At 37.6% G+C, this 12,141-nt stretch overlaps 1 protein-coding gene across 1 annotated transcript in view; it reads left to right on the top strand.

Moving 5' to 3' along the window:
- nAChRalpha2 (nicotinic acetylcholine receptor alpha2) overlaps nucleotides 1-8,717 on the top strand; it is a 30,619-nt gene extending 21,902 nt beyond the window's left edge. The window contains exons 6-8 of the mRNA XM_028319489.1: nucleotides 6,812-7,382; nucleotides 7,780-7,972; nucleotides 8,397-8,717. Coding sequence (XP_028175290.1) covers nucleotides 6,812-7,382; nucleotides 7,780-7,972; nucleotides 8,397-8,612 — 980 coding nt within the window. The 3' untranslated portion in view covers nucleotides 8,613-8,717. The remainder of the gene's footprint in view (nucleotides 1-6,811; nucleotides 7,383-7,779; nucleotides 7,973-8,396) is intronic.
- The last annotated feature ends 3,424 nt before the right edge of the window (nucleotides 8,718-12,141 follow it).

Here is a 12,141-nt window from a genome sequence, read left to right as displayed (position 1 = left end):
CGACGACGTCCGGAGTGAGCGACGTCAACTCGTAAACTATTGTAAAACCAGCGAATGACAGCTAGAGTAATGTTAGAAAAAAGGTGGGTAGTTAAAAAAATCGGAAAAAAATTAAGTTGGCATAATCATTTAGATGTTATTAAGGCGCGCGCACACGGTATTCGCAACTATTACTTATTTTGGGGTATTCGGTTGACTGACGTGTCACCGTGCAGTATGTTTCTCCACAGATAAAAATAAGTACTTTCTTTTTCTTGTCTGTCTTTCTCTTTCTCTTTATAAAAGTGTAAAAGAGAAAGACATAGTACCTACCTACTATCACGGTGACAAAAAGTCACCCGTGCACGCCTTACTGAGTTACTGGCCAGTTATTAACTCATATTTTTTATTCTTTTGCAATACTATAACCGAAAAAACGGGTTAAATTCACAATTCCACAACACATTTACTTTGTCGCCGACATTGAAAAGCGTTCTTTGTTGTGTCGTGATACTTCACAACGCCACAACACTCGGCTAATCTCCACTTAGGCTGTAAATTACGTCGTGGCGACGACGACGCTTATCTATGTTAAATTACTACGTTTTACTGCGGTCTTGAACAGGTTAAACGGTTGTTTTGCCGAAGCGAGTCAAGAACAAGCGTGGGAGGAATACTGATTGTGAACACGACTGTTTGATCATTGTATGATTTGGAAGTTTAATGGTTGGATTAGTCGGATTTATGAGTGATGGGTTCGGCTTACTTAATTAAATTTAATTTTTTATTGTTTTTAAATGTTACCTATCATTTTATCGGAGGAAGTATCGGAACTGTAACCTTCTTTATTTACTAAGCTATTGAGTCGAATTTTTTTGTTGACCAAACTTCTTACCTCATCATTACTTACGGTGGAGAGGAGAGGAAATTGTAAACACAGGTTGCACCATCTTAATTGAACACCAGTTAAGGTTATAGTTACGGTTAAAATAAGGTGGTGCAACTCAGCCTAAGGATGCAAATGTATAAGAAAATATTTACAATTTTTATATTAATTTCGACATAATTTATTTACATAAAGGTAATAGGTATTATAATTCTTTAAGAAATGGATATTATAAAGAAGAAATAAAAATAAACGATTTGAATAACTTTTCACTGTAACCAAACCACTCGTATAAAGTGTCACCACGTTGGTTGTAACACAAAAAACTGTATGTTACCCAAAATGTAACACATCGAGCCAACACTTTAGCGGCGTATAGTAACAACCGCACATTTCACGTTTAGATAAACGTGTAATGAGACCCATTTCACTTGTAGGGTTGCCAAATTGCTTTTTTAACGTGATCTATAATCTTTAGGGGTTTAAATTGTAAAACAATGAACTAAACATTTTTAGTCCTAGACTCTAGGAAATGGTACTTAAGTCCGTTTGAAGGTTGTTTTGTAACCTTCAAAATTCGACTTTAGTAGATTATTTCCTTTGATTGGTCTAAATATAGTATTTAGGGGCAGTTCAGAATAGACATTTTTAGATTGATCGTACTCATCTTCATAAGTATGAACTGATCATAATGGCTACATCTATCAAAGGCTAAATTTATGATTTTATATTTATTTTTTTCTGTGTTAATAATACAGACCTGAGTGTCCCTCAAAGATTACTCATACTTATTTTTGTTGCAAAGCCCTCTCTCTCTCTTATTACAACTAGGTATAGAACTAGGTTAGATAGAGGCTTTAGTTTTAGACGTAGCCCTTCAAGCCCTGCGGATCGAGATACAATGACTGCTTGGAGTTTGATAGGTTAATAATTGACAGCCCTGTTCATTTGCGCGACGGGCCTCGTGAGATTTTCAACTTTTTCGTTGAATCTACCCACGTATTTACGATTATTACATCGACGCGGCCCCGATTAATTTTTGTTGAGGCTGCTGACACCTACCTACATATGTACGAGACCTTGGTTTTGAAGGCAACAGTTAAATTTAACGGCTGTTTAATGATTTGTGCATGATGGGAGCCGGAAGACGTAGTGTAGGCAGGTAATAATCTTAGTTCAGTCTACAGCACCGTGGTTCAGTCTAAGTACAGTCCGATCAAACTAACTTCAAACTCAAACATTTTATTTGCCATTAAGTAGGGTACAGGTACAGATGGAATACAGGAAAAAGCTCATTATCCTACTCAGCCAATTACATATTGCATGCAAATATCATGAAGCAATTTCAATCTATACAATTAAAACTGGATGCGGGCAGCGCAGGACCGTTCATTGTGGAAAACCTTGGGGGAGGCCTTTGTCCAGCAGTGGACGTCATTTGGCTGAAACGAACGAACGAACGAATTAAAAACATTTTATATCGAGTGAAATAATTAATATAATAATATTTTGAATTAAGTGTTGTCCTTCGTACCTCGCTGGAATGCGACTCTTCCTCGCACGCGTTCGCTCCATCCTTACCAGAGCGCGATGCAATGTGGCGTCACGGCTGCCAGGTACGCAGTTAACTCCAGGTTGTATCTCGGTTTTATACACTACTGACTGCAAGAATTTTAAACAAATTTTTAGCTACAATTTTGCGATGAACTTATGTTGCCAAATAACTTTATATTTACTTTCTCCATACGTCTCGTTCTCAACATTTCCGACAATTCTAATCTCTTTAAATATTGTACAACTCTTGACAGCAATAAATCTTTAATTATTCGTATTCACAAACATTACTTTGAGGCCTCATAGTGCGCGTGGACGCACAGGGTCCCAAAAACCTATTCATAGACGATACTTCAGTGGTGACAAGCACTATGCGTCCCTTACACCTGTATTCACAAACATTACTTTGAGGCCTCATAGTGCGCGTGGACGCACAGGGTCCCAAAAACCTATTCATAGACGATACTTCAGTGGTAACAAGCACTATGCGTCTCTTACACCCGTATTCACAAACATTACTTTGAGGCCTCATAGTGCGCGTGGACGCACAGGGTCCCAAAAACCTATTCATAGGCTACATAGCCCACCAATTAACTCCTCAAACTGCTCATTAACATGCCAAGCTTGCAATATAGTTAATAGCGAGTAAAACTAATCTGCCCGCAATCGGTCGGAGTGGCGCTAAACCGCTGTAATTACACTCAGAAGTTCGTCCGACGGTCTCACCTGTTTTAAATTAGTCTTCCGTTTTAGTTCAGAAGAGGTTGCAAGGGTTAGACAAATAGCTTTTATCTATATTTTTAGGAGCTTCATCGTTTATGTCAGCTCCATCATAAAATTCATAGATACAACCCACCAACTTAAGGCCGTAACTATATAGAACCATAAATAACCGGTGCTCTTTGTATGGAGTTTGACAGATTTTTTTGTACACTGTACAGCCCAGCCTTAGACACAAAAATTAAAATTAAACTGCCTCTGAAAGACAGCTCTGATTGGAAGAGAAACAGTTCAACTCATTCTGTATTGATTTTATGGTGCAAAACAATAAAAAATAAACATAAATTCGGCATACAAAGGATTGTTTCCTTTGTGGTGACAGACAACCTGTTTCCCTGAAGAAACTTAGCCTTCACTTGTTTGGTTTTGGAGATCAAGCTGTAGATCTTGACTCCACAAGAGTTACAATATTAGAAACTAAGAGATGTAAAGCTACTAAAATAATAACTTTAAGTTAGCACAACTATTCTGAAAGTACCAAAAATATACCGAGGCAGTAGAATCCCTACTCCAAAGCAGACACTTATTTAATTTGGGATCAGGGGAGCTACTATCGTGTGTCTATATCCTTCGGCAACTGCCGAATGCTATGACAGATGATGCTAACAGAATAACACTCGTACATGGAGGAAATTATTCAGTTAACTTTTTTAAAGTTTAGTTTACCACTTAGTTCTTTTAAGTCACCCACGGGAAGAATGTGTGGTCTACCACACGACTAACATACATGATGTCCTAAAATTTCCACGTCACTGAGGCATCGGAGGTAAATGCTAAGCGTCCACTTGTCGGTATCGTACGCAACGGACGCATCGTACGAAACACATCGTATCGGATGTGCGATGCGTATGATGCGGACAGGTGGACGCACTTGTATGAGTTTCCATATAAATAATACTACGATCCGTTGCGTGCGATACGTCCGATGCGTACGATACCGACATGTGGACGCTTAGCTTAAGACGCATCATCTGTCATCATCATCATTTCAGCCACAGGACATCCACTGCTGACTTTCATAATAACCGGTTGGTAGCGGCCTACATCCAGCGCCTTTCTGCTACCTTTACCTTTCGGAAGCTGTCATCGCCTCACCTCACGGGTGACAGACAGCGCTCGGAAGGCGATGACAGCCTGCGAAAGACGGTACGTTGTTGATTTTCCGAGTTGAAGAGTCTACTTATGACCTTTATAGAGTTAATTTTGGTACTTACTAAACCTGATTATCGTAATTAATTTGCACTAATTTAGATAAAAACTATATCTCAAATGAAACCATTTGGCTTCAGATTTTACGACCACACCGGATGGCAATTGATCTACGGTTCTAACAGTTACATACTGGCATTAGTACATTATTATCTCCACTAATCGAATACATTCCCGTTCCTATTGATTCTGGGGTATTACCAGAATCAGATAAGCTTCCCTCATAAGGCCTAAGTACATCTAATAACAATGAACTACCGTTTTCAACATTACGTAACTCCGCCCTAATACCCACCTCCATGTACAGTCATAGACGTAAAAGTGTTTCTAGATTGCAATTCGAGATAGAGGAGAACATTTTATTCTTTTTACTGAAGAAAATCAGTATAATAAGTAAACCGCCTCTGTGATAAGACCACCTGCTTCAGACGCAGAGGTCCCGGGTTCGATTCCCAGTGGGGGCAGATTTTTCTGTTCGGTTTGGTTGGTGGTAGGGCTTGTTCTAAATCCGCCTGGCTAGCTGCCACCATCTTACTAAGTCTGTCGCCATAACAACAATGTTAACAGCATTATTGTGTTCCGGCAGTTAAAGGTAAGATAGCCAGTTCCTCCGTGGTTGAGGAATCCGGTTGAAGCTCGCTTCTACCTTCGGCCTGATCGTCACTTACCATCAGGTGAGATACAGGCCAAGAGCTTCCTCGTTGTGGATAAAAAAAAATGTTTAGAGATAAAAAAAATAGTTAATAGAATAAGAAGAAAAAGGAACATTAAAACTATTCCAATTATGGGGCAATTTAAAGTAACAATAGCCCTATGTGTCAATGTCGGACTGCTCGATTCGAATGAAGGTGCAAGGAAGAATGGTGCGGCGCGTCTTCGTGGATGAAACGATCTATAAATACGCTTACAATGTTTCTATACCTCTATTTTAAAGAACAAGAGATTCGTAGTAGGTACCAACAACAGTGTGTTACAACCAAAGTTCGCTAAGCATATCCCTACACATTACATAATTTCTTCCAAAACATTCCCATTAACATTGCGTGCGATTAACACAAAGCTAACTTATTTTCATGTCCAGACAAGTTATATCCGCGTCCAAGTGTACGCGCCAATTTGTCCAATAACGTTCCCCGTTAATCACTATCGGCACGAGCCATTGGAGTAATTGTCGGTACCTGAATGTTGCGGGAGAGAGACTCTTAGTCAACCCTCGATTACATACAGGATTAATGTATGGGAGGAAAAGAGTTTCAAGGTTTTCCGACTTGGGAACGTTTTTCTTGTGTCTTCAGATCAGAGCCTAGTATTCGTCTTAATGTTCGATTCATACATGAGCTGTTTTGTATGTAACTTGGTTAAAGTGGACACAAACTTGACAATAGAGCTAGAGGTCCTTTTGTTATTGACCTTAACTAAAAGTTTATCCAACTAATCCAACTAATATTATAAATACGAAAGTTTGTATGGATGTCTGGATGTTTGTTACTCTTTCACGCAATTTAAACTTTACAGTATTATTGTTTATAACCCAGATTACCATAAAGGCTATAATTTATACCGATCTGTGACACTAAATTTCACGCGGGAAGCCACGGGCAAAAGCTAGTTTGTTAATGTATCAAAAACCCAATCAATAATATCCCCAGAATAGATTTGCTTAATGTTATATCTTTAATACAATCAAAGGTAGACCACGAAAACCTATTCCCATTGTGTACAATAGAAGAATACTTAACAAAGCCATCCAAGAAAGGACACCTTTGTCTCTTTTCCTTATTTTTGTATAAAGAGCTATTGTGCGCAGGATAAGGTCCTTTTGATGACAACGTAATAGTGGGCTGGTATAAAGTTTTTATACCTTGAAAGAACAAGTTTAAGACGAGTGGGAAAAGCATAGAAATAGTTCTTGGGAAAGTCGCATTCGTAACAAAAACTAATAAAATATAAAGAATAACTACGTGGAATAAAGAGGGATACTTCAGGACTTTAAAGCTACTAGCAGCTTGGTGTCGCAAAAGAATCATGTCCACGACTTGCATATTTTTATGACAATGACATCATGTCAATAGTCGATTCACGTGAGTGGGTTTGGTGTGTAGACTGCTTAACCACCAAAATTGAGGACACAATAATTATTATACTATGGATGTCACATTGTTCCGAAGATTTAAAAATAATTTCATATCTGAGTCAATAACTTTATCTATATCTACAAGTTGTTGCAAATAAATATTTTCTCTATCTGATTGAACTTCTGTGTCCCTTGCGTTTACCCGTATGAGATGTATAAATGTTTTAAAAACAAATGTACCTACCTACGTTAACTTTTTTAAGCATAAAGAAATCATTTTTAATACGATTTTATATATTTTTCGTTTAATTATGTATTGTTTGTTACAGATATTTTCTTCAACATCACGCTGCGAAGAAAAACCTTGTTCTACACAGTAAACCTGATTGTGCCTTGCGTAGGCATCTCGTACTTATCAGTGCTAGTTTTCTACTTACCAGCCGACTCTGGGGAGAAAATCGCTCTAAGCATTTCAATTCTCTTATCACAAACCATGTTCTTCTTACTGATATCAGAAATTATACCTTCGACTTCGCTGGCCTTACCATTGTTAGGGAAGTATCTGCTATTCACTATGTTATTGGTCGGACTGTCTGTGGTGATAACTATAATAATACTAAACGTGCATTACCGCAAGCCTAGCACTCATAAGATGGCGCCGTGGGTCAGAAAGTTCTTTATAACTAAACTCCCGAAGTTACTCCTCATGAGGGTTCCTAAAGACTTGCTAAGAGACCTGGCAGCACAGAAGATAGCTGGTAGGAGTATGAAGAAGAACAAGTTCAAAGATGCTTTGGCAGCAGCTGAGCAGACCAACTCGAACGCTTCCAGCCCGGATTCCTTGCGTCATCACCTGCCTGGTGGGTGTAACGGACTGCACTCTACCACTGCTACAAATAGGTATGTTTACAAAGACTTGTGTGCTGTATATGCTTTTGACAAATTTTAAGTACCCACTGAACATAAAAGAATTGATGATATTGATATTCCTATTTGAGATAACTATAGTCCGCATTATTTTTCTCATTTGACACTCTTGACAGTGTGGTCGTGCTCGTAATGAGTTGTGATTTGTTGTGAGGGGATGGTGCTATGCTACGATATCTCGCCATCTTTCCCTGATGATGGTTAACTCAGTAGACTCGGGCAAGGGTCACATACATTCAGCCTCATGACAGCGCCGCGTCTTAACCCAAAAATGTAGAAATCAAAAATAAGTTGATCTTCGAAAACAGGCATATCTCTACGTTTCAACTTTAAGTACGCAAAATATTTGACATAAATCCTGTATCGTCAGATTCAGCGGCCTGGTCGGAGCGCTCGGCAGCCTCGGTGCAGGCTACAATGGTCTACCTTCTGTTATGTCTGGCCTCGACGACTCCTTGAGTGACGTGGCTCCCCGCAAGAAGTACCCCTTCGAACTGGAGAAGGCCATCCACAACGTCATGTTTATCCAGCACCATATGCAACGCCAGGACGAGTTCAATGCGGTTTGTATGATTACTGAAATTAGATATAGGCTTTAGGCTTAAGATACCCCATATACCACATTAAATGGGAAACGGCAATCTAGTATTAGCCCATTTGTCAGTCCACCGTTGAATATGCGGGATTTATATCGTTTGATCTGATCACATACGATAAACAGAGTCCAAAATTAAACTGTTGTCTAACTTCCACAAATAAGATTTCTTAAAAAAATACTATGAATACCTACCGGCGGCGCTTCTTCTCAGCACTTGCCAAATGTTGGTCTCGAAGCGCTGGTAGGGTAAAAAGATTATGAGACATGTAGAGGCTCCTTAAGAGCAAAATATTTGACGATCTATCTAATTCGGAATCGCGCTCAAAGATCTTTCCCTCTTTTAAGTTAACAACCTACTGGAATTTCTAACTCCTCTTTTCCAAATACAGGAGGACCAAGACTGGGGCTTTGTGGCCATGGTGCTCGACCGCTTATTCCTCTGGATCTTCACCATCGCCTCCATCGTGGGAACCTTCGCCATCCTCTGTGAAGCGCCATCTCTGTACGACGACACCAAACCCATCGACATGATACTCTCTTCTGTGGCCCAGCAGCAGTTTTTGCCTGTGGACAGCGGGGATCCAAACCAAATAAACCAAATTTAAAGTGTGACGTCATTACCAGCCCCCAAAGATTTCCAGATTCGATTGTTAGTCTACATTCAGTGTTTTCAAAAGCGTTGCATAATATGGTTCGAAAAGTCCTCATAATGTTTTTTTGCTCAAAATATATACATAAGTATTTGGCTGTTTAATATTTTATCGTATTTAATTTTTATTATTAAATATAATAATTTGTGAATAATCTTGAAAGTTATTAATTAATTTGTGCCAAAATAATGAACTTGCTCCAAACTAAGAAAATTTGTTAGTAATGGTAGGTTGATGGAAACTACATAATCCCATCAAAAACAATACTTGTCAAAAAAACCAAGTCTCGCAACTCAGTTGTTCTACGGTAAAAAGTTGTGAGATCCATGTAATACCAAGTCCAGGCCAGGAAATCTTTAACGTTTTACATAAAAAATTATTGACTTGGCCATCGCACTAAATAATTTAATTTACACGTGTTTTCATGCGATGGCCAAGTCAATATATTTATGTAAAACGTTAAAGATTTCCTGGCCTGGACTTGGTATTACATGGATCTCACAACTTTTTACCGTAGAACAACTGAGTTGCGAGACTTGGTTTTTTTGACAAGTATTGTTTTTGATGGGATGTCAGTGAGTCAGTCAGTGAGTGACAAAATTAAGTAACTTTGACCCGTTATAATTCTTAAACTACTGGTTCAAATTGAATGAAATTTTAAATATACCGTGTCTTTACAATGCCTGCATAGCTAATGAAAATTCAGCCTTCTAGTTTTATCCACAACGAAGTTACAGGCGGTCGAAAATGGCCTGAATTGCTTCGAGAAAAGGATGGTACGGCCGTGCCGCTTTTTTGCTCGACTTGGTGGGGGCACTGCCGTGCCCCCAGATACTTGTTGATATACAGAAAATGGAGACACATAGATTATACAAACAGCCGAAACTAGATACATTAATATACTCATCTTTGTACTCATCACCCTCATATTATGATCCCGGCGAGGGTTGAATTTGCAACTGGCACTGTCCAGCGCACAAACCACTAGGTCATTATAATCTTAAGGTATAATTGTTTTAGGTTTAATGTAGTTCTTTAAAATTGTAGCCAAATTAGGCTGTGACTTTTTGACGCGTCGATTTTAAGAACTTCTTATTATTATCTTCTTTACTATTGTATTAATTAATGTTTGTATTAAATGGTTAAATAAGAATACTTAGTAGGTATCCGACAACATAATCAATCTTTCTGAATTAAATAATATGACACAGATTAAACTTTTCTATGTTTTCTGTAACTGATATCAAAAACAACTTTTTAATAATAATAAAAACTTTTTTGTTATATAATTATGTACCTACTTAGTGTGTAAGAGTTTTCAAATAAATATGGCTGTGTTAGGTATAATATACTCGTAGTAATTAATTAATTCTTTAATGTATCCAAGTGTAAGCTATAAAGACGTAGTGTGCATTGCAATGTGAACCTGAAATAAGTAAAAGTCATTTTGTAGTCAGAATATAAGATTTAGAATAAATCCTCATTAATTATTAAAAATTGATGTCTTTAAAATCAACACGTAAATTACGTTAAATTAAATATAAAATCGAAAGTTTTGTATGCAAGTAACATAATTAAAGTTGAAAAATGATTAAAAATACGCGTTTTTCAGTTACCCCTTTTTACTAGAGATACCCGAATTTACCAGTATTAATTCTTTAATCTATATGCTATTTGATTAAAATTATGTTTCATATTATGTAGTATTAAATAAGTGATGTTAACAACTTGTAACCATACTTGTAGTTAATTAATGTTTTAATGTAACTAATTATAAAGTATTTCAAATAAATTGCCAAAGTAAAGTCTTATTTCATTTCAAACCCTCTGCCTTTTTGTAGTTTTACTACCACTTAAGAGCAACACATAGCTATTCTCTGGGACTATTAAACCTTAACTTCTTCTTCTTGTCGTGTCGACAACAAACCTACACAGCGTCAGCCAAAAAACTCCGCTACAAGGGTGTGGTGTTGTCAGTAGCATTCATTAAATCTTCCTGCGTGCAGTTGTTTGGGCACGCAGGGCACGACATCATGTGCTTGACTGGGGAACAAAAGCGCACTTGCACTTCAAGTTTGAACCATCTGAGAATCCCCACCTGAACAGATTTTCCTTCTTCACTGGTTGGGTTGCATTGGCGGCCAAGTTGTGGATCTTGGTATACAGACTTGCAGCAATGGGGGCTAGAGATTAATTAAAAATAAATAAGAATAACTAAAATTAACGCAAATAAAGTATGTAAATAGAGTCACCAAACACAGAGTAAATAGAGACACTAATTTGAATTTGGTTATTCTAACCGTTATAATTATTTCATGGCAACTAGTGGTGGTGACTGAGTTTGTTCCGGCGTTTCTTCTCAGCACTTGCCATTATGTTTGTCTCGAAGCGCTGGTATAGGGCCCGAAAGATAAGGAGACATATACCTTTTTCTTTTTATTATTCACTTTATTATTTTGATGTCCATAAGTGCCACTTGTGGTCTAAATCGAATAAATATTGTTGATTCCCAGTCAACAAAAATAATTCACTAACATCTGAAAAAAATAAAGGATCATCATAATGGTATCAAATCTCTTGACATTGACCAAAAATAAGTATTAATGATCCCTAACAAAAGGTCGAGTGAATATGAAGCAGTAACAACTCATTTAACGTAAGATTCCGATATTGAGTTGGTTTTTTCCACGATTTTCCTTAAACGGCTCGTAAAGCTGGGTGCACATAACGAACTTTTGATGGATGGAGTGACAGTTTAACACAATAGCACAGATAAGTACTGTTACGTTATCTGCGATTTCTATAACAATCTGGGTGACAAAAGAATATAAACAAACAGTTCGTTTAGGAAGTCTTATTTTTTTTAAGTTTGCGAGATAACTAGTAATTGACGGTAAACAAAGTATGAATATTCTCGTTAAAGTACTCAAAAAAGCTAAACTTGTCTTTGTTCTGATTTGAATTGAAAATCAAAGTAGTCTATTGAAAATTTGCTACTTAGTTGAATTAGGCCCGATTCGACCAAACTTTTATCTGAGAATAACTCCTATAACTGACACATCGACAGTTTCAGTATGGGAAATATATCAAAATTTTGAACAACTGACGATTTATTCTGAGATTAATATTTACTCTTGTTTGGTCGAATCCACCCTTAGTCAAAGTTCGTTGCCTATTCTATGTTACTCTACACTGTAAATCGCATCTTGTTTTTTATTTTTCAGCTTACAGCGACAGATTCAAAATACAATTTTAATGTTCCATCCGGTATTTGAATTATGAATCGACGGTCAAACGCAACGAAATGTGTGAACCCAGCTTTAGACTTATCCCTCTACCAATATTATCTCTTCTCTTTCTGTTTACCGCGTATTGAATAATGCATCGCCTAGTTGACCGATCGCACAAATTTTGTCGTGGTATAGGTCGCGCAATGAGTTTTGAGACAAGCACGTACTTACTAACACAGATATAATTCTTGAAA

The sequence above is a fragment of the Ostrinia furnacalis genome, unplaced genomic scaffold (assembly GCF_004193835.3).
Source record: "Ostrinia furnacalis isolate ACB-3 unplaced genomic scaffold, ASM419383v2 OfSCF0398, whole genome shotgun sequence".
Taxonomy (NCBI): Eukaryota; Metazoa; Arthropoda; class Insecta; order Lepidoptera; family Crambidae; genus Ostrinia; species Ostrinia furnacalis.
Note: the sequence above shows the minus strand (reverse complement) of the source record. Positions and strands in the feature narration are given on the sequence as shown.